This window comes from Eublepharis macularius, chromosome 1 (assembly GCF_028583425.1).
Source record: "Eublepharis macularius isolate TG4126 chromosome 1, MPM_Emac_v1.0, whole genome shotgun sequence".
NCBI lineage: Eukaryota > Metazoa > Chordata > Lepidosauria > Squamata > Eublepharidae > Eublepharis > Eublepharis macularius.
The window spans coordinates 216,924,877-216,947,745 of NC_072790.1; the positions used below are offsets into that span (position 1 = coordinate 216,924,877).

At 45.2% G+C, this 22,869-nt stretch overlaps 1 protein-coding gene across 3 annotated transcripts; it reads left to right on the forward strand.

Annotated features, from left to right (window-relative positions):
• Window positions 1-1,700: 1,700 nt before the first annotated feature.
• On the forward strand, window positions 1,701-22,191 carry PEX13 (peroxisomal biogenesis factor 13). Of its 3 annotated transcripts, XM_054987574.1 has the most exons (5): window positions 1,701-1,793; window positions 6,267-6,964; window positions 7,434-7,469; window positions 17,109-17,234; window positions 19,458-22,191. In XM_054987574.1, the coding sequence occupies exons 1-5, from the start codon at window positions 1,741-1,743 to the stop codon at window positions 19,748-19,750; spliced, it is 1,206 nt and encodes a 401-aa protein (XP_054843549.1). In that variant the 5' UTR covers window positions 1,701-1,740; the 3' UTR covers window positions 19,751-22,191. The 3 variants fall into 3 exon arrangements, with proteins under 3 accessions (XP_054843549.1, XP_054843552.1, XP_054843545.1); XM_054987577.1 differs by lacking the exon at window positions 7,434-7,469; XM_054987570.1 differs by lacking the exons at window positions 7,434-7,469; window positions 17,109-17,234; window positions 19,458-22,191 and adding an exon at window positions 14,727-16,377.
• The last annotated feature ends 678 nt before the right edge of the window (window positions 22,192-22,869 follow it).

Below are 22,869 nucleotides of genomic sequence, written 5' to 3' on the forward strand. Positions count from 1 at the left end.
TCCTATCCCTAAACTGGAGTATTCAGGCCACAGTGTATAAGATTTCAGCCTCAGAATTATCCATGTGCAGACTTAGTAGGTATCAATGTGAAAATTCAGAACAATTAGGAACTAGAAGTTCCTTTTAGTTAACAGTGCTTTTGCTTTGAAATAATCATGGCCACCTATCCCCAGCCCGAAGAGCGTATTTTGCCCTCTGGAGGAATCTCATTGACTGGACTGGTAAAATAGAACTTTAGTTAATAATGGTTAACTTTATTTCTGTTAGTGCCTTAGGGGCACTCAAGATAATTTACAAAAGACATTTTTTTAAAATTGCCAGTCGTAGCAGTTCTAGAGTCAGACCAACGTTCAAACACCCACTCTGACATGAAGCTTCTGTAGAGACCTTAGAACAGAACAGTTGTTAATAAAGATTAACAACATTTATTCCAGCATGAGCTTTTGTGAGTCAGAACTCCCCTCCTCAGATGCAATGAACAGAAAATAATGTCCTTCATATATATCTGGAATGTTATGTAAGGTGAGGGCAGGAAGGGAGGACTTGGGGGTAGAGAGAAGTGTCATAAATCAGGTGTGATTCTCTGTGTAAGAGACTGGAATGGATTAGGTTGTTACACATGATGGATTATCAGAGAGAGCTTCTATCCTGTTTCAAGAGGTGATTTTTGTTTTCCTGCACTTTATTGTAATGAAATGGGATCAATAACAACTAATCGAGGCTAGGAGAAGCAGTCTGTAGCAGAACTGACTAACATCACTAGATGCAACTTGTTAAGAACAGTCAAAGTTCTATAAAGTGGGTCCTGTTGAATTATTAGAAGTTACAATTAGTAAGGAAGTCCAGATCTGTGTTTAAGCCGGGGTGACATAAAGTGTTTAATTTCTTGATGAGTTCTATGTGAGCACTTGTACGATGTATATTGTGAACTGTAGGTGACAAGCAGTGGTGTTCTGTTGTTTATTTATTTATTTATAGCCTATCTTTCTCACTGAGACCCAAGGCACATTACATAGTGCAAGTGTGTTGTAGCAGGCTAGATCTGGGTAATATCCTGGCTTTGTTGATCTGCCCCTTTACTGTATTAGGAGGGCATATTGTAATGTAAAAAATGCTTCATCAGTCTTTCAGGTGAGAGAGTCCCTGTATGACGCATAAAAGCAAATGTGATTGTCTAGTGCTTGATTGTAGAGTCAGACTGCGTGTTCTGTGTAGTGGCTGGAAGCCTGCAGGACTTTGGGGTGGCAGGTGGGGTTTCCTTAGACCAGTCACTGTCTCTTGGCCCAATTTACCTCACAGGGCTGTTGTCAAGATAAAATGGGAGCAGGAAAGCATCTTGCATGCATACCTCTTAGAGAAAAATCCACCCCAAGATGATTTGGGGTGATATTCTGGGTCAGTAGTAATAAATTCACAGCAACAAATAACGAATCCTCATTAGTACTAGAACGTAGTGAGCTTGGGTCTCAGTGAGAAAGGTGGACTATAAAATAATAGTTTTAAAAGTCTGTCCATTATAGTACTGCAATTGGGAGCCGAATTTGCAACACGTCACTGTCAGTTGCTTTTTAAACAAAACTCTGCAGTTGGAGCGAGTACCCGAGGCTCGATCAGCCGCAGCCAGAGATAGTCGAGTGACGGGCTGGACTTGCGGCGGGGGCGTGGGGCGGTCGACGAATTCGGCGCTCTCTCGCGGAGGAGAAGACGACGAAGCTCAACGCAGCTGCCGCCGCCGCGCGATGATGGCGGCCAACCAGCCCCCGCCGCCCAAGCCTTGGGAGAACAGGCGCTTGTGAGTGGCGGGCCAGGGAGGCGGGGGAAGGAAGGGAAAGCAGGCCTGACGAGCAGAAAGAACTGCTGAGCGCAGTCTCAGTCGGGGGAGGGGGCAGCTGCAGTCACCCCATACGCACCCCTGGGTGAAGCCCCTTTCCTCTTCCAGGGTTGGGGCATATGTTTCATACGCGGGGTGGGGGGCAGTCCATGTTTCTTCTCTTTCCCTGGTAGTCAGTGAAGGGGCTGCTTCAGCCGACTGTCTGGCCACATATGTACACACACACACACCCATCCTGCCTTAGAGGCTTCTCCCAGACTCATCTATGGACACGAAGGTGGTGAAGGGGGACTCTTTTGCGCTTACTATGGAAAAGAGGAAGAAGGACTCTTTGCTTTGTAAGATCAGACCAGTGTGGTGCATGGTGGGTGAGAACGTAGGTCTAAGGACCTGGAAGAGGTACCTGGGTTCAGATTCCTGTTCGGCCAGGAAGTTGGAAATGAGTCACCGCCTCATCCCGAACACAACAGCAGGATTTGAGTCCAGTGGCACCTTAGAGACCAACAAGAGTTTCAGAGTGTAAGATTTGGAGATTCAGAGCTCCCTGCTTCAGACACTCTGAAGAAGGGAGCAGTGACTCTTGAAAGCTTACACACTGAAACTCTTGTTGGTCTCTAAGGTGCCACTGGACTCAAATCCTGCTTTTCTACTGCAGACCAACACAGCTACCCTCCTAATTATCCTGAATAGAGTTATGCCCCTCTGATCCCATGGACTTCAGTGGGCGTAGAAGGGTGTAACTCTGTTTTGGATGGCCCTTTTATTTTCTTAGCCAGATACTAGTTGTGAGGAAGTAAATGGGTGGTGGTGGTGGCTAATAGAGTGCTCCGAGCTGCTTGGAAGGAAGGGTGGGATGAAAATGTACTAACCTGTAGGAAGAAGCACTGGGAACTCTCTCCCTCCCCCCGGCCCCCGGGCTCCATCCCTCTAGCATACACCTCCCTCAGCTTGTCTAGGTGGCATTCTGTTACATTGATGCTAATAATTTCCACACCCTTCATTTGAGCAGAGTTTTTCACTAAGCTGCTGTTTATTTTTTAAATTTTTCTTCATTTGTAGCCCACATTTTTCGCCAGTGGGGATCCAAAGCAACCTACTTTGTTTTCCTCTCCTCCATTTTAATACAGTGAAGATTCTCTTCACAGTGAAGCTTGTATAAAGAGTAATACATATACTGCCATGTATGTTTTTACGGGCTAGAGTGGGACAAAGTGGCTCACAGAAGTTGAGATCACACTGAACTTGTTAGTCTTTAAGATAGATGTCATAAGACTCATTGTTTTTGCTGCAGTGAATGAACATGTCTGTCTCCCTGGAATTGTTTATGAAGACTTGACTTAAGTTTTCTCTCTGGTTTTGAAAAGCTGTTAATAATTGTAGAGCTTTTGTAAGTAAATAAGTGCAATGTAATAATTGGTGGAGGAACCGCAGTCAGGTTCTGTTTCTCTACCTTGGACTTGTTCTCATGGTACACTTTCTGTGTATGTGTGTTTGGATCAGTGTTGCCTTATATAGGCCAAAAGTCCATACAGACGATCTTTTGTAACTCTCAGTGCAATCTTATACAGAGTCAAAACCCATAGATTTTGAATCTTAATTTTGACCACGGTTATACAGGACTGTGTTCTACCTTGTATGCTATAAACTGGAATCCCAACGTTAATTGAGAAGTTTGTGCAAGCACATGTTTTGAAAGATTTCCTTCCGTTTATTATTTGGATCTGGGTGTCTTCCGTCCCTTGCCTTCTCCAAAATGTTAAATAAACAGACCACAACACCTCAGTCCTTTGGTGTCCTTGGCCAGCTCCAGGTGCATTCCAAGGTGGATGATAATTTTTTGCTAGTAGATTTCCCCCAGTAAAATCACAAGTTGATGCATGCAGTTGCAGTTATTGCTAATCTTATCCTCTTCCCAGTCTCCCATCTCTCTTTCCTAATTTCATCAAACTGGGTGTGTTCCGGAATGTTTATCCTTATTCCCTGGTTAATTAAGGTTTCACAATGTTCCTGAATTCACTGCAATCCTACCTGTGCTAATTTGGGAATAAGCCCCATTGAACTTGGTGGTCCTAACTTCTGAGCAGATAGGCCTAGGATTGATCAGTAGAGGCAGTTTGTGATGGCCTTAATTTATCACAAGTATCACTTAAACATGATGAACCTTTTACACTTTATTCAAGCTTTTACTCCTTGGTATCCAGACACAACTTCCTGATGATCATTCTGTAAACTAAAGAGCAGCTACAGAGGGTAAAGTGACTAATAATAATAAGAATAACATTTGATTTAAGATGACTTAACATTCAAGATGACTTAACACCCACTCAGAGCAGTTTACAAAGTATGCTATTATCACCCCCACAACAAAACACCCTGTGAGGTGGGTGGGGCTGGGAGAACTTGTAGAAGCTGTGACTGACCCAAGGACACCCAGCTGGCTTCAAGTGGAGGAGTGAGGAATCAAACTCGGCTCTCCAGATTAATCCCTCGCTCTTAACCACTACACTGAACTGGCTCTCAAACTAGTTGCTAAACACCTTCTGGGTTGGGTCCAGACCACTTTTCTGCTTAGTCTCACCCAAATCCTCCCCTTAATGCAGCCCCCATCACATGTTGGGGAGGTTGGTGATCGAAGGGAACCCTTTTCTTTTTCACCAGCAGAAAAGCTGGTTGGATCCAACCCACCAAGAGGCAATTGAGACTAGCTTTATGGTCCCTGGATTTGCTGTATAAAGTAGAAGTATAAAATGATATTTACTTATTTATCTTCACTGTGTTCCCGTGAACTGCATCATTATTCCAGATTCATTAATAGTCATTTTGTGGCAACTGCACTGGGAAGCTTTACAAAAGTTCCTTTCTTTTAGGCCTATCATATATATTTCAACTTATCATTGCTGTGTGTAGATGAACAGCAATCGTATTTTGTCCGAATAATGACACTATGCCCATGTTAGCTGTGTTCAGTACTCTGACTCCTAGGCAATCCAGTACTTCCCACCTAGTTTTGGTTTTGGTATCCGGCATCTAGTGTAATCTACAGGAGGCAAAATGTAGATGGGTGTTGCCCAATTAACCTTTGAAATGAACTTGCAACTTTACTCTGCTGGATGTTCTCTTGTTTCATAAAATCAATCCAGCCTAAATTTGTTTACTTGGAAGTAAGTCTCACCGAGTTAAATGGTACTTATTCTCTGGTAAAAATCAGTTGCTGTTAACAGGTCATACTGTTCTTATTTCAAATACCTTTGAGCTTTGAACTGCAATTCCAAAGACCGTCCAATATTTCTAGGCCTCTGGGCCCCCTGTTTCCAAAAAGAAGTTTTCTCCATGTATGTGTGTAAAGTCTGCCAACTGAGGACAGTGCTTCATATGTGACTAGTATTGCAGTCCTAAACTCCAAGTCCAAATTTTTAACGTCAGGGTGTCCAGGACAGCTATTTTTTTCTAAGATCGTTGTGGTTGCCTTATAATAAAAACTATGATCTTGACTGAAGGAAATTAATGTAGCAAGTAAAGCCCCTCTTTGCCCTTGTTTTCAGTTTTCATTTGTAATGGCAATGAGAGGGATGAGCAATTCACAATTCTCTACCCAAAGGGCAAAACTGTGATAGAATGTATGATCCTGTCATGGCCAGCAGTTTCATGTTTTGATAGTTCTAAAGTACCTGCTAGTCCAGATAGGGATCACTTAAAATAAATCTTTAAAAACAACTGTATGGAAATATGAATCCCCAAATGTCTAGTGGAATAAAAGTGATTTTTATCTGTCTGTAAAAGGAGACAGGGGAAGAACACACAACTTCCCAGTGGACAGTGTCTTTACAACTCCAGAGCCATCACAGAAAAGGCCTGGTAGATGGCAACTTAACTTCCATAAATGGGAGGATTCAGACCAAAGCCTCAGTAGTAGAGCTTTAAGGCTATGGCAAGGGGGATTACAGTGGGAGGTGGATTGCCCCCAAATGGCTCTGAATTTTTTAAAATCCATGGCAATTCATGCTTCTTCAAGTGCTAAAGATCAACTCAAATGTATGTTACATATTAACTCTCCATAACCTATTACTGGGAGGTATTGTGTGGAGAACCTTGGCTGAAGAGCTACTCAGTAATTGAGATTAAACACTCAATTTTAATAGCGATTATTTGTAATTTTTGAAGTCCTACATTTTAATAATATATCTAGTAAAGGAGACAATTAAGAGGGATGTGTGTAAGCTTGATTAAAATCACTTTTAAATATACAGGGTTGTATCCTGTCACTCTGCTTATCTGTGGCACATCCTATGGCCAATGCAAAAGCCGTTCTGCCAGCAGGCTGTGTCCTTCGCTGAGGACAGAATGCAGCTTATAGAACTTGGAGAATTGCAAAATGAAGGATTATTCTAAACTTACAATTGTGCTGTGTGTTAATAGTGGGTTTCTGAATTTTAGATCTGCTGATGTGATGGCCGGTCAGCTGACACGGCCTGGACAGCCCACCCTGACACGAGTGCCACCTCCTGTTTTGCCAAGGCCGTCACAACAGGCAGGAAACAGTACCCTGAATACTTTCAGACCTGCTTACAGCAGCTCTTTTTCTCCAGGCTATGGCACGTATGGAAATTCCTTTTATGGGAGCTACAGCCCTTACAGTTATGGATATGGTGGTTTGGGCTACAATCGGTATCGGATGGATGACATTCCTACCAGCAGATTCGTTCAGCAGGCTGAGGAGAGCAGCCGTGGTGCGTTTCAGTCCATTGAAAGTATAGTACATGCCTTTGCCTCAGTGAGCATGATGATGGATGCTACCTTTTCTGCCGTCTACAACAGTTTCAGAGCTGTTTTGGATGTAGCTAACCACTTCTCTCGGCTCAAAATACATTTCACCAAGGTGTTTTCAGCTTTTGCATTAGTCAGAACTATAAGGTACCTCTACAGACGGTTACAGCGATTGCTGGGAATGAGAAAAAGGTCAGAGAACGAGGATTTGTGGGCAGAAAGTGAAGGAACTGTGGCTTGCATCGGTCCCGAGGACAAGGCAGCTAACTCAGCAAAATCCTGGCCTATTTTCCTGTTCTTTGCTGTTGTTCTTGGGGGTCCCTACCTCATTTGGAAGCTCCTGTCTACCTACACTGATGAAGAAACAGGTAAAGACTCGGATATCCGGGATGATAGAAATGGAAGCAATATAATAAACACTTGACTTTTCACCTACGGAACTGCAGGGTAATAAGCTGAAGTTAGCATAAGGTTTTTAGTACAATGGTTTTGCTGTCCTGGAAAGCAAACTATTTAACATTCTGTTGGCTTAAAATACTGAGCTACAAATCAGGAAGTCTCTTATTCTGGCTGAGTCTTGCCTCATGTGACAAGTTGTCAGTATTAACTAGGTAATATATGTAAAGTGATTTGCAAGAGCACTATATTTTGTTATACAGAAAAAAATATAAGAATAGTCACATGTCTCTAAAATGTTAAATGCTTTACTTCCCCTTTAGAAAGTTAGTTTATTCTTTTAACTGCACCAGTTGTGTGTAAGTGGAGATGTCAGAGCTTAGAGTAAATGAGCTGTGTTGGTCTTCTGGGATAAAAAAACTCAGACCATTTTGTATTTAGGGCAGCAACTACTTGATGCAGTGTGCAACATTTCAGGTAAGTAGCACAAGGAAAGACTTTTGTGTAACATTAAACTGTTGTATATATCAGCCAACGAATTGTTTTGTGGGTGCCTCATGCCAAAGAAGATACCATTTATTGACTTACCATAATATATTGTCCTGTAGTCAGTTCATCTGTATTTCCACTGCTAGTAGTTTTGCAAATAAATCCACAAAGGTTACTGAGTTATCTGTCCATGCAGACCTGCATTGCTTATGGAAGCTTGGTAGCTGAAAGTAAAAAATCCAATGAAAAAATTCATTGAAAGGGATTTTGGGGTCTCCCTTCATTGGGACACTGGTGAGAATCCCCTCACACATCCTTTCCTTGTTGTCTGAGATGCTTCTTGCTTGCTGTTTACAGGCTCATTTACTAGCCCATGAGCTCACATATGCCTTTGTTAGTCATTTGTTACCTTAAAAAATAACTTTGGTAAAAAATACCCTGGAATTATGTTTTCACTTGCTATAGATTACTAGGTAGACAGGTTATTTATCAGGTTGGTATGAATGTCATGTTGGCTCCCTGTAAAGCGTGGACTGCATTATCAGGAATATATGCTCCCTCCTTCTCCCATCTCTGGTGCAAATTCCTTCTTCCCTTTTCATTCTTAACCATGCATTGGCATTGCAGCTGCACTGATGCTAGCTAGATTTCTCATTTTAATCTGCAGTCAATTCAAACCCCAGGTTTAACTCTTGATTAAGATTGGGCCTTTAGTTAGAATGAATGTTCACATGCGTGTACTAAATACAGAGGTATATTTTACTCATCCCAGCAAGGTCACTAAAAACAAGTGAGGATATCCAAGGGTTGTTCTCTACTAGATTTCCAAAGTTAAAGTAATCTTGTTGGAGAGAGGCTTCCTGGATGTAGTCAAGTGTATTCTCTTTCGGTAGCATTTATGTGAACAAATCAGTCAAGAAGTATTGGACTATAGTCTCACAATCAAGAATTTTTACATCTTTATTAAAATACCTACATAATGCCTTCCTTTCCTAACAGCAAACTCAAGGCACTTCACAAGCAACAAATAAAACCGCATCATACATTCTAGGTGTCATGTTCAGAATGCTTTCATGTATGCTATTGCCAAAGAGACTCCATTTTAATCCTTTCAGTGCTTTCTTCACAGGTGCCAGGATGTTCCCAGGCAGCTATCTCACAGAGGAGGATTGTTTTGGCTACTGCTGTTCCAGCCTCGAAGGACTTTCGCTTTCTGAGCTTCAAAGGGATTGTTATGAGAACTGTGGGGGGAGGTTGGGCCTGCTGGGATCTGTTACTTTGTACCTCATGCTTTGCCTGTCATTGGTAACAATTCACATGTACCATCCTGAATATTGTATTCAGGCTCGTGGACTATAATGCATTCTTTCTTCAGTAAACTTTTGAAAACAACGGGCTTTTGTCTGATTGCAGAAGGTAGTCTGGAGTAAGGGCATTATCTAGCCACAGTTCTGACATTTTGTTACCAATCACCTTTCCAATGCCTAGGCCGGATCAGACGGACTCCAAAGCAGTCCCAGTTAGGGACCCTTTGTTTGATCCGTATGCCTCCCCCGGCTCTCAAGGATTGGAACCTCAAGGACCCGTACCAAGAGGCAACGGCTCCTCTGTTAGTATGCTCTACACTCTCGCTCCCAGCAGTGCGGATACCCGGCCTAGAGCTACAGCCGAACCACTGTTTTCCGTACCCACTCCGACGCAGTGGGGCGCGAGACCAAGGGAGGCGAGGGAACGAAGGGCTAGTACGGTGTTCACGCAACCACCGATGGACAGCCGACGAAGTTTAGAGTCGATACCCGAGCATGCCAGCAGCCAACCGTGGCTCTACTGGAACAGGACAACCGAGCAAACGGAGTGGGAGACGTCCCGCCGCGGTGTCCTAAGCTGGGATTATTCAGAAGTTACCCCGTGGTCGGGGCAACCGGATGTAAATGAGCACCATTGGATGCAGCTTCAAAGCAGAACGGTTGCAATTGACGCTGGTATTTCAGCGGTCACTGGTTTGGCGAAAGGGATCTTAGCTGCAAGATCACAAGAAGAACAAGGCATGGAAGAAATCTTGCCTTGGCAACAGACGAAAGTCCTTCGAGGCTGGAACAGCGGTAGCCAAAACAATCCTCCTCTGTGAGATAGCTGCCTGGGAACATCCTGGCACCTGTGAAGAAAGCACTCATAATACTGCAAGGATTAAAATGGAGTCTCTTTGGCAATAGCATACATGAAAGCATTCTGAACATGACACTAGGCAGTCTTTTTTCAGTATAAGACCAACAGACGAAACCAATCAGAAACTGCCATCAAGGAATACTACAGACTAGGTCCTGTTAAAACTCAGATGATTGTTATTGCTGAGTAGGCTCATGTAGGGAAACATGGTCCTTTAAATATGAAGGTGCCAAGCTGTGCAGAGCTGTATGTGTCAAAAACAGTACCTTGAATTGGGCTTGGAAATAAATTGGCAACCCTTGTACACGTTCTAGAACTGTGTAATATGTTGCCAGCACTGTGTGTTACTCAAAAGTTGGACTTCTGTATTCTGAACTAGCTAGTTTCAGTTATCTTTAAAGGCAGCCCTCTGTTGAGTGCGTTGGAGTGATCTAGTCTAGAAGATACAATGGCATGGATCAGTCTTGCTAAGTTGGTGGAGTAGAAAAATGGAGTATGTGCCAGATGTTGATGAAAAAGACATTCTCAGCAGCCACACCAAATTATCAGCCTTCCCAGCTAGTATCACCTCTGTTTTGATTCACCTTGTTCCCTGTTAGACACTTGACCATAGAATCCAGGGAGGGGCCCAGGACAGAGACACTTCTCATTGCTTAGTTAATAGTCCATAGGACTGCACTTCCTCTTACAAACAGAAATTGAGCCCATAGAAGTAGTTTAAATTAATTGGTATTTAATTTGCTACATTGACCTGTATGATGGGCCTCTTAAGTGCCTCTTACATTGTTGGTGTTAAAATAATAGTGACAGGTAGCAGCAGGTGCTGGCAGGTGTGGGGAGGAGCAACAAAAGAGGCACATAACTTTACAGGTTGTTTGCATCTAGCAATTTACTGTGCAATCCTAAAAAGCAATACACTTTTCTAAGCCTATAGATTTCAATAGATAGAAGGGTATACGTCTGCTTAGGATTGCTCTGTTAGAGATACTTAAGGCATACTTACCAGGAGAGGCCTGTTGATGTCAACTTAGTTAAGACTGTGTGTCAACGTAGTTGAAATCTTAATGGGAAGCACTAATGAAATGAAGCTATTATTAGGAACATCTCAAGGGCTTAAACATATGATATTAGGGTGCTAGAAGTGGAAATGTTTTGCAGTCCGAATGGAACTGTTTCCACTGTTTGTTTGCAATGGGTTAATGGCATAATAAAATGATGGCAAAATACTTTGAAGTTCTATAAAGCATCTAAGTATTACAGACTGAATTTAATCGGTTACTTGGGTAAAACATTTATGACAATTGCTTCTCTTCTGTGGAGGAGTTCAGAATCAAGCTTGCAAACATATGCTTACTTGCCATATCCATGGCAAGTAATTGATCGTCGTCGTCCTTCTGTGCAGCCCCACATTGGGACTGCGCAGGCGCAGGCCAGCCGCGGAGAAGTTTCTTTTAGCTTCTAGAAATGTGACGGGGACGTTCGGGCCCACCGCGCATGCGCGCCGGTGTTCCCGCCAATTTTGAAGTACAAGTACCCGAACGTCCCCGGCATTCCCTCAGTTCCTTTTTCGCCGCCGTTCGAAAAGGTTCTTTAGCTGTCGCTTGTGTCTTCGGACTTTTCTTCGCTTGTGAGTTATCGTTTCCTCCTTCATCTCTGGGAAATGCCTCCACCATGTCCCATTCCTCTCTATTTAAAAAATGCCAGCAGTGTGGCACTAAAATGACCCATTCGGATGGTCATGACCTGTGCCTCATCTGTTTGGGCGAGGGGCACGTTGTGGAGCGCTGTAAGTTTTGCATGGCCTTCACCCCGAAGGCGCGGAACGACCGCAAGGCCAGGCTCCGGGCCTTTCTTTGGGACGCCAACCTTCTGCCGCCCAAGCCTTCTGGATCGTCCGGGAGCAGGCCCAGCTCTGTCGCCCCCTCGCCGGCTCCTCGTCAGTCGCCGGAACCGCTCCCCTCGGATCCGGCGGGACCGTCCGTTCCGGAGGGTTCGACTGCCTCCGGTTCCGTGAGTGCTCCGTCCAGTCGGAAGGCGAAGAAACGCGCTTCCTCGAAGCCTTCTTCGAAACCTTTGGCCACTGAGGCTTCTTCGGAGCCCCCGCCAAAAAAGACAAAGGCCAAGTCGAAATCCAAGAGCCGTGCTTTATCGCCGGCCCCGACTTCATTGGCTGGTTCGTCTCCTAGACCAGCCCCTCCTCCTGAGGGCGTCCAGAGTCTCCTGAACACCCCGTCGCCTCCTCGTACGCCTCCTCCGGTGATTCCAGACGACTGCGAGTCGTTCCATGGGTTTTCGGACGCGTTTCAGGAGTTTGAACGCTCCCTGCCATCTGCTCCGGTCCCGGTGGAGGTCTCCGTTCCATCGCAGCCAGTCTTGTCGGTTCCGGCGCCGTTTCATCGATCCGTTCCGTTGCCTGCTGCTCTACCACCTTGGCAGCCTGTCCTGGGCTTTGGGAACGTGGCCTCCTGGCAAGATTTTGTGGCCTGGATTCAGCAATCCGCCCCCTTCCTGCCTGGTCCGTTGGCGCCCTTGGCCTCGGTTCCGGCGCCCTCAACTCTGCCTCCAGCTCTGACTGCTGCTCAGCCGCGTCGCCATCTTTCGGCACCCCAGCCTTCTACCTCGGTTCCGACAGAACGCCCTTCGGTTCCGACACAGACCCCGGTGGCTTTCTCCGACTCCGAGGATGAAGAGGGCCTGGCATCTCCGTCTGAGTACTCCTCGGACGCGGCCTCTGACCCTTCCCCTGACGATGCTGTGGGGGAGCTCCGCTCGTCGTCCCCTAATGACGACTACAGGGTGTTCGCTGAGCAGCTGGTTCGGATGGCCGCAGCGCTGGAGCTCGACGTCGCCTCCACAACCTCTAAACCCAAGAGCAAGCTGTTGGAGCCGTTGTACTCGGGCTCTCCTGCCTCGGTGGCGTTCCCCCCGGTCGAGGATCTCGTTGGCAATGCCCTCGCGCTCTGGCAGACCCCTGCTTCCGTGCCTCCTACAGCCAAGAAGGTCGAGAAATATTATCGCCTCAAGCAGGAAGATTGCCCTTACCTCTTCACCCATCCGAAACCCTCTTCCATCGTGGCCGAGGAGGGTCAAGCTCGGTTCCGACGTGGTTCCTCTTCGGCTCCATCGGATCGGGAGGGAAGAAAGCTAGATGGCATTGGTCGGAAGGTGTATTCTTCGGCTTCCCTGGGGTTCCGGATCGCCAATTTCCAAGCAATAATGGGCTCCTACAATCTCTTCTTGTGGAAGCGTCTGTCGTCCTACCTCTCTGACCTTCCCGACGATCGCCGTCACTTGGTCAAGGCTCTCCAGGCTGAGGCTTTCCGGTTGTCGAAGCAACAGATGACAGCTGGCAAGGACGCCGCCGACTCTGCTGCACGTGCGATGGCATCCTCAGTGCTCTTGCGTCGGCACGCCTGGCTTCGATCTACTGCCCTGCCCCCCGAGAAGAAGGCCAAGGTCGAGGATTTTCCGTTTGAAGGTCCTCAGCTCTTCTCAGAGAAAACGGATGAGTCCCTTTCTCTCATGAAGAAGAACCAGCAGACGGCCAAGTCGCTCGGGGTTGCGCCTTCGGTTCCGCAGACGGGTCCGAGATATCGGTACGGCAGGTTCCGGTCCTATCAGTCCCCCTGCCAGCAGTTCCAACAGCGCCAAGGAGGGTTCTCCTCCGGTCAATCCTATGGCCACCGTTCCTACTCTGGCCAGCAGCGCCACTCTTCGAGACGCTCCGGCCGGTCCAAGGGACGACAGCAGCCTCCCTCGCCCAAGCCCTCGACTTCGGCGCAGAAGCCCACGGTCTTCTGACTAGACCAGGACGCTTCCCAGTTGGCCTCCAAGGACACTGTTGATATCTTGTTCTTGGACAGGCTACGGCCTTTCTTGCCCCGTTGGCGACTCATTACTACTGGTACCTGGGTCCTCTCTATTGTGGCCCGTGGTTATAAGTTATCGTTTACCACTGCACCCCCTCTTTCGCACCCCCCTCGTTGTGCTTCTTGTTGTAATGTTGTGTTACAAAATAATGTTTTGGAGTTGGTTAACAAAGGTGCTGTCCGGGTGGTTGATGTCTCTGCTTCCCCTTGGGGATTTTATTCGAGATACTTTCTTGTGGATAAGAAAGATGGGGGGGGGGGTCTCGTCCCATTTTGGACCTTCGGGCCCTTAATACTTACTTGAGGGTGGAAAAGTTTAGGATGCTTACTCTGTCACGAGTATTGGAACTCTTGGAGTCAGGCGTCTGGATGGCCATTTTGGATCTCAAAGACGCCTACTTCCACATTTCCATCTTTGAGGGCCACAGGAAATATCTCCGTTTTACCTGTGGAGGCGCTGTCTATGAGTACATAGCCTTGCCCTTTGGCCTGGCCTCGGCGCCCAGGGTGTTCACTAAATGTATGGCCACCGTGGTGGCACATTTACGGTCTAGTGGCTGTTTTGTCTATCCATATTTGGATGATTGGCTCCTGGTGGGTCCCTCCTCTGACTCCCTCCGGGCCTCTATCGCCCTCACCTTGTCCGTGCTAGATGGACTGGGGCTAGTGGTTAATTTGGGGAAGTCTGTTTTGTCCCCAGGTACGAGCATTAGGTTCATCGGGGTCCACTTTGACTCTCTGCTGGGCCGGGCTTATCTACCCCCAGACCACTTGCACAGGCTGTCCTCCCTGGCCCGCCACTTCGTGCATAACCGGTTCCAAACTGCCCTCCTGATTCAAACGTTGTTGGGCCTCATGGCCTCCTCCACAGGGGTGGTGTGTTTTGCACGCCTGCATATGCGGCCTCTGCAAAACTGGTTTGTTCGGGTTTTCAACCCCCTCACTATGAGTCAACACCGTGGGTTTTCCATCCCGAGGGTGATACAGCGGTCCTTGGTATGGTGGACTGTCCCGGGGAATTTGTCCAAGGGTTGTCCTTTTGGTCCCTTCCTGCCGGAGGTCACCGTCTTTACGGACGCTTCCAATCTAGGCTGGGGAGGGCGTTGTGGACGCCTGTCTGCTCAAGGTGTTTGGTCCTCCCTTGAAGTGAACTTGCACATTAACCTCTTAGAGCTTAGAGTGATCCGTTACTCCCTTGCTTCTTTTGCAGATGTCATTCGGAACAAGAGGGTGCAGGTCCTGTCGGACAATACCACGGCCTGTTACTATCTCAACAAGCAGGGAGGAACGGTCTCGCTCAAGCTCTGCAGGGAAGCGACTACGCTCTGGAATTGGGCCATTGCCAACAACGTCCTGCCCAAGGCTGTTCATATTGCGGGGGAGAGCAACACAGCAGCAGACGCGCTGAGCAGGGTGTTTTTGCCCCAACACGAGTGGTCCCTCAACAGGGCTTACCTCCACGTGGTTTTCCGCATGTGGGGCACCCCGCTCGTCGACCTCTTCGCCACAGTCCACAACACACAGGCTCCCCTGTTCTGCTCCCGGGCCGGGATTGGCCATCGTTCACTGGGGGATGCCTTCCAGATACCCTGGTCTCCAGGGCTCTTTTATGCCTTCCCGCCCTTCCCGCTCCTTCACAAGGTCCTCTCCAGGATCAGAGCCTTCCGAACCCATTGTATCCTGATTGCCCCTCGGTGGCCTCGCCAGGATTGGTTTCCCCTTTTACTCTCCCTGTCACAGGGGCGGTGTCTCCCGCTTCCACACGCCCCAGACCTGCTACTCAGGGACGGGGTGTGGCATCACGATGTGGCAGTGCTAAATCTGACTGCCTGGCTCCTCTGCGCCCCAGACTAGGCCTCTCTGCTAGGGTGCTTAATGTGATCTTGAATGCCCGAAAGCCATCTACCAGGTTGTCCTACCAGAGGAAGTGGTCACGTTTCTCTAGGTGGTTAGCCCCCAAAGGGATTTCCCCTTTCATTTGCCCGCTACCTGTCATTCTGGACTACCTCCTGGACCTGTGCTCCCAAGGCCTGGCGTTCTCCAGTGTTAAAGTGCAGATGGCTGCTATCTCTGCCTTCCATGAGCAGATTGATGGGAGGACTGTGTTTGCACATTGGCTGTCCAAACAGTTCCTGAAGGGCCTCTTAAAGTCCTTTCCTCCTAGGGCCCATCCTATTCCTCAGTGGAGCCTGACCCTGGTGCTCTCCCGTCTGATGCTCTCCCCTTTTGAGCCCCTGTCTACCTGTCCCTTGCCTCTGCTCACGCAGAAGGTTGCCTTTTTGGTAGCAGTCACTTCCTCCAGGCGGGTAGGGGAGTTGTCTGCTCTGAGGTGTGACCCCCCCCTTCCTGCAGTTCTTCCCCGGTACGGTCATGCTCTACACTAGTATGCAGTTCCTGCCCAAGGTGGTTTCCAAATTTCACCTGCATCAAAAGGTGGTCCTTCCTTCCTTTTTTCCTACACCCTCTTCCCCAGAGGAACGTACTCTACACACATTGGATGTGAAACGTGCTTTATTGTTTTATTTACATCGCACCAAGTGTTTCAGGAAGTCTCCTGCCCTGTTTTTGTGTTACTCTGGCCCTCGCAAGGGCTCGCCAGCTTCTGCCCAGTCTATCTCTCGCTGGATTGTGTCTGCGATTAAACTTTGTTATCAGCATGCTGGAGTCCGGTGCCCGTTGTTGATTACTGCTCATTCTACTCGAGCACAAGCTGCCTCTGCTGCCTTCCTGCGAGGAGTGCCGCTCCAGGACGTCTGCCAAGCTGCAACGTGGTCTACTGCTGACACTTTCATTAAACATTATTCTATAGACGTGAATGCACGCCGTGAATCCGCTGTTGGCACGGCTGTTCTGCATTCTTTGTTCACATAGACACTCACACCCGCCCCCATTGGTGAGATGCTAGCTATTCTCCCAATGTGGGGCTGCACAGAAGGACGACGACGATAAACAGGGTTTCTCACCTGTAACTGTTGATCGTCGAGTCTCTTCTGTGCAGACACACATTCCCTCCCACCTGCCCCGCTGTGAGTGCTTGGTTTACTCCATTGTTTCTCCGGCGGCTCAGGTGAACTGAGGGAATGCCGGGGACGTTCGGGTACTTGTACTTCAAAATTGGCGGGAACACCGGCGCGCATGCGCGGTGGGCCCGAACGTCCCCGTCACATTTCTAGAAGCTAAAAGAATCTTCTCCGCGGCTGGCCTGCGCCTGTGCAGTCCCAATGTGTGTCTGCACAGAAGAGACTCGACGATCAACAGTTACAGGTGAGAAACCCTGTTTTTTTCCAGGCAACTATATAGAAACAAAAGCTGGGATCCCCCCCCCTCTTTTTTTGTTGACAAATGAGAGCAATTATGAGGGTGGGGGCTAACAAAACAGTTCTGCAATACTAACTTTTTTGGAGGAGGGAATTTCTCTGCAAGGTTGCTTGGGATAATGCTAGATTGAGAATTAAGAATTTTCTCAAGGCTGTGCTGGAGTTCAGTTGGGATGTGAACTGGGTTTCCCCCCAAACTCTACTTTCTGGCAGCAAGCATTGCATCGATCTGACTGAATTATGTTTACTTGTTTCATTCTTTTTCTGTGGAACAGCTTCCAGTGACTGGGCAAGCGGAGAGGATGATCACGTTGTTGGGAGAGCAGAGTATGACTTCAGTGCTGCTTCAGAAGAAGAAATTTCTTTCCGTGCAGGTGAAATGCTAACATTAGCACCTAAAGGTAAGGCAGTTCTCAACTATTGTGCATTTATCCCAAAATATCAGTGTGGTGCTTTAAAGTAAATGTTCTATCTAGAAAAACATTTATTGGCTGAGTGTATAATGAATAGTTTGGGAGATTTGGAGGTAACCTGCTTAATCTTTGGTGTGCGGGGCCATGTCTTTCAGCTGATCTTGGCAAAGGAATCTTGTTGTCTTGGTTATGAACTCCTGTGTCTCTGCACTTGAGACAGATACGCCTGTGGTTTATCATTTAACTTGTGCCAGTATAATTGTATAAGAGGCCCTGCTGCTAATGCTAGGTTAAGAATTAAGAATTTGATTGGTTATCTCAGACCAGTATATGAATTTCAGCCTTTTCCCTCTGCAGCCTCTGGCCATGTGCTGCTGCGCTTTCTCTCTTCTGGGTATTCCTTCAGTTTTCAAAATTAACTCCAAAAAAAATCTCAAACCAAAACAAAAAACATTCTTATATAAAACCCAGCTATGATGCAAAGGCTATGATGCAGCTGTGATTTCCTGTATATTTTAGTCAGCCTTGAAACATGTTTTACAATATTATTCATTGAGAGGAATACAATATATCACATGCAGGAAGATACACTTTTCCTTTTTAAAAATAATTGCCAACCCTTTTTGAACCCTTCTCATTTTGAATATGAGACTGTATGCATTCTTACTGTTATATTAAATGTTGGCCTTTTGAGCATTTAACTTGTTGACTTAACTGTTGTATCTCAAGTATCCTTCAGCTTAGTTTTCACTGTGTTTTGAAAAACTAAGGAGTGCTACACAAACAGTGCAATCCTAAGAAGAGTTGCTCCAGTCTAAGCCCATTGAAATCAGTGGGCTTAGACTGGAGTAACTCTCCTTAGGATTACTCAGAAAATCAAGCAGAACTGGTATTTGCTGAGTTTTCAAACACTTGGAAAACTCAGGCTTGATTCAATGGTAATAGAAAATCAGGTTTAATCCTGAAAGAGGAAGGATCTTGGTGGATCCTCTACTTTTGTGTGCTTCTCTCCTTGTGCACAGCAGTTAAGGAATTATTGTTGCTTTTGTGGAAGCCATAGCTTGCTTTTTGTCCCGCAGGCAAATGTCTTTTATACTTGTGAATCAGGTTTGTGAATCATAAGAGTGGCTTATTCCCAGACTGGATACCTGGTTTTCAAGGAAAATTCAAGCCATAGTATGGCAGTTTGGACAAACTGTGGGGTAGCTGCAACAGTGGAAATAATTCATTAGCTGGCCATGTATAAGGACTGGAGATAGGCATGAAATGAACCACGGAACAAAATTCCGTATGGAATGGCTGGTTCATTTGCACTGAAACACGCAGTCCATGGGAACTTATTTTTACGAAACAAATGAATTTTTCCAGCTGTTCGGTGGCCGGTTTGGAGTTTCACAGATCCCGCGCTGGTTTCAGCCTATCAGCTGAACCCAGCGTGGGGTCTATGAAACTGACAGCCCCTGCGCAGGAGAAAGGGGCTGTCAGTTTCACAGACCCCGAACTGGGTTCAGCAGATGGGCTGAAACCAGCACGGGGTCTGTGAAATTGATATGGGCTGTCTGTTTCAGACGCCCCGCACTGGCTTCAGCAGCTGGTGCAGGGCGGTTGAAATGCCACGAACTGGGAAAAGGTCAGAAGTTCATGGTTTGAGGTTCCGTGGAATGCTACGAACCATGAATCACGTGGTTCAGGGGTTTTTTTTGTTCACGCCCATGTCTAATAAGGACAGATTGGGGAGGGGACACTGCATGAATCCAAAGATCTCCCAGGCTGTGTAATGAAATGACAAGTTCATTTATTTTTATTTTTATTTATTTATTTGCTTTATTTATAGCCTGCCTTTCTGAGATCCAAGGCAGATTGCAAAATAATAATTAAAAAATTCATACTGCATAAGACATTCAGTAAAATGCAACAGGATTACAGAATTAGAAAGCAATGTGAACAGAAAATTGTCTCAACCGTGACATATAAACTCTGCAGAAAGTAGATGACAAAGGTAGAGGATAGAACAGTAAAAGCAAGATGATACATAGAAGAAATATAAGCACCCTCTTGGACTGTGGATTGCAATTCTGATCCCTTTAATAAAAATGCCCTCCTGAACATTCGTTTTACACAAATCATAGCTTGCTCTTACATTTAAACTAAGCCAATGTGTCAATATGCATGAATTTTCTTTGTAACTTGAAGTTTCTTTTTTCTTATTAGAACGGCAGCCCAAAATACGTGGCTGGCTTTTGGCTAGCCGTGATCGTCAGACAACAGGACTTGTTCCAGCTAATTATGTCAGGATTCTCGGCAAAAGGAAAGGTAGGAGAACCTCGGAGTTGAAGAAGATTACAGAACATCAGCCAGTGTTTACCAACACAGCTTCTGTTCAAGGAGCTACAGCTGCTGACACTTTAGAAGAGCAAGAAGCTGCCTTTGAGTCTGTGTTTGTGGAAACAAACAAAAGTCCTGTCACATCTGACTCTGCTGGTGGAGATAAACAGGATCTTTGATACATTTGAAGTTTTATCAAAGTGATTGGATTGTGCTCACCATTTATACTGTAGGTAGCTGTTCAATAGTGATGTAGTGGATCACTGTTGTTGACTGTACCAGGTAACTTGCTATTTAAACCTGGGAGAGAGAGAAAGCAATGTTATTGTCCCTAATGCTGTGCTTGGTTCATTTAATGTTGAATGGTTGGATTCAGCTAGCTAATATCAGTTTGGGGTGAGTTTTAGAATCAATAAGGCATGGCACCAGGTTCTTCTTGACAGAAGGAGCAGAACTTTCAGGTTCAAGAGGCAGCACTATTTGAATTCATTCCCTCAGACAGAAGAATCCATTTTGGTATGCTGTCATGATGGCATATGGCAGAACACATGACAGTTGGTGGTTCCCAAAGCCTTTAAGCATATTATGAGGATTTTTCTTGTTGAAGTTTTTTGTTGGGTAGAATTTCATAGAAACATCAGGTTGATGGTGGGAAAATTGTTGGGGGAGGAGTTTAATGCTTCTGCTGGTTGGCTTTGTATGGAAATAATTGAACTGACAGAAAATCTACTTAATTATAGTTCTAAGCACACTGTTCTGCCAAGTCACTCAGTCCTCTTTGCAAAGATAAACATTCTTCTTTTGTCTGAGCTCTTTTTTGCTGTATATCCCTGTACTTTAAGCCTCACATAATTGATTGCTCTTTCACTAGAGTCAAGCTGCATCACTACTGTTTTCTCTGCCAAGTATATCTCACTACGACTCAAACTAAACATAAGAGCCAAAGATTCGTGTGCTTAAGCCCAGATCTCCCAACTATTATGGATAGTTGGAACCTGAGGGGTTGGTAGAATCTTTTTCTACAGTTCTTCCCTTAAAATCGCAACTGTATACTGTCCAGTTTATCACTTAGCATTCTGCAGAGCAGAGTCAACCTATAGTATTTTCTTAGGACTCTAAACTTAATAGGTTGAATCCCACAGGTCTGTTCCGCCTACAGCAGTGCCTTTTGGGGGGGCAGTTTTTCTTGATGCAAGATGATCTGCCATTTCTGTCAGGGGAAGACTCCTTACACTGGGGGAAGGCACCGCCTTTAGGGGAATAAATCTGCTTTATCCAATCTGATACTGACTCTAAAACGTCAAGCAAACTGGCATGAAAATGTTTATCTTTTTATAGCTTATATTTACTTCTGTATCGAGGCTATACTATTCTGAATAGTCAGGTTAACAATCCAAATTTATTCAGAGAAGACTATATTAGCTAATTTCAGGCTTTATGTAATAGGTCTTGATAAATCAAAGTTCTAGTTTGAGTTATTCATCTTCTCCATAGCCCATCTTAAAATGAATGAGGATCTAAAATGGAATAGTACTAAAACTTATACTAAATTGGCGTCATGAGGTTTTTTAAAATCAAAATTCTTCTATAGGGATCCTTTTCTTGTTTTACTGCAAGACAGCATTTTTATAACTTTTAACTGTCTTCTTATATTCTTAACTTCTGAGCCATTTTGGTTTCCTGTATTAAATTACAGTGCAGGTAGTGAACAGTTTAATGTAGCAGTTTGCATGGTCAGGTAGCTTTGCTGGAGGGAGGTTTACAAAACCAGTTACAATCACTCATAGTTAAACTTGATTATTGTGCTGAGGTAATAGAGTTTGGAATAACTTTGACCTCTTCCTCTGTTTTAAAAAAAAATGGAGCAGTACAATGGATACTGGTGGAAAATGCTGAATTTCTTGTTCAGTGAGATTATAGTTGCTCTGGGGCATGAGAATGAAAAACCAGCTAAACCAGGACAAGCCAGCCTTGAGCAAGCAGACACCGACTGTTCATATTACTAGAAATGGATTTCTTTTTGGACAGAAGAACCTTTGCCAGAGATGGCAGGGAAACTGGAAAGGTAGGTATGTTTATGAATCTAATGCTTTAGGAGCATTAGAGCATTTGAGCAATTGGAGTATTTTTTCGTTTTCCAGGTGTCTGTTGAACCATTCAGATGGATGGGAGTAGGAGAGAGAATTGAAATGAAATTTGATTCCAGATTTTCTAACTTCTTAAGTCCTGACACTTGTGGTTTAATTTTTCCCACAAAAGTGGACTGAAAAGTATTTGGTTAGGGGAAAAAATCACTATGAACTGACTAACTTGAAGCTTGCTTCTGATCATATTTACTTGGCAGTAAATTCCAGTGCATTAGCTGGGATTTATTAGTTGGTAAATATGTTTGGGAATGCAGTCTTTATTTTACTTTGTGCTTGACTTTATTTAACAAATCACCGTGTCACAGCGTGCATACGATACTTCAAATAGATAAGTATGCATAGTGGCCCTTGACTGATCCTTTGTACTACTTTAGTGCGGTCAGAATAAAAATGGTTAAGTTAAATTTTATTGAAGGGTTTATCATGCAGTTGAATTAACCTATGTAAGTCTATTAAATTTCACTGAAAATTGAGTTCTCTCTTCTGGAAATTTTCATTTTCATGCTGACTTCACTTTTACGCTGACATGAACACAGGGATCAATTTGAACGAAATCCTGCAAAATTATTCTTGCTAACATTGCTCTGCTTATTGGAAATAGTGATACTTTGGGGCACTGCAGGAAGGAGAAGTGGAGAAATTGCACTCTGCAGACAGAAATTGCTGGTGGATCCCAGCCAGCATTTTTTGGAGTTGCTAAATATACCCTAAGTTACCAAACAAGTGCATTTTGTCATAAAATACCTTGCATATTGGATCTACTTGTACACTGCCAATAATGGACATGGAAACTTAATTGTTGTGGCATCAGTTACCTCTGTGTTTCAGCTCATTTTAGCACACAGCACTCTATATTTCTGAAAGAGAACCTGAGCTTTAAATGAGCATTTCATGACTGTTGTAGGTAGAGTATATCTCTTTCTGTGGGGAAGTAGAATGAGAATACAGGAAAAGTAACTTGGAACAAATTTTTGAAGTGGTGTGGTTTCATCCCCAGCTATAATTTTTTTAAAAAATTGGCTGTAGATACATTTCAATGTATATAACTGCAAAATTTCAATAAAAACCAGGATTAGGATGCAAGCCTCAAATCAAATTTTGTTGAGTTGGTATCTGACAGTTCCATTTTTCAATTCTTTCTCACCATACAG

Bases quoted from the DNA above. Each gene is read 5' to 3' on its own strand.
- PEX13 (XM_054987570.1), top strand. From the start codon at position 1,741: ATGATGGCGGCCAACCAGCCCCCGCCGCCCAAGCCTTGGGAGAACAGG. The intron at 1,794-6,266 runs GTGAGTGGCGGG...TCTGAATTTTAG, and splicing joins CCTTGGGAGAACAGGCGCTT to ATCTGCTGATGTGATGGCCG. The intron at 6,965-14,726 runs GTAAAGACTCGG...CTTCTTTTGCAG, and splicing joins CTACACTGATGAAGAAACAG to ATGTCATTCGGAACAAGAGG.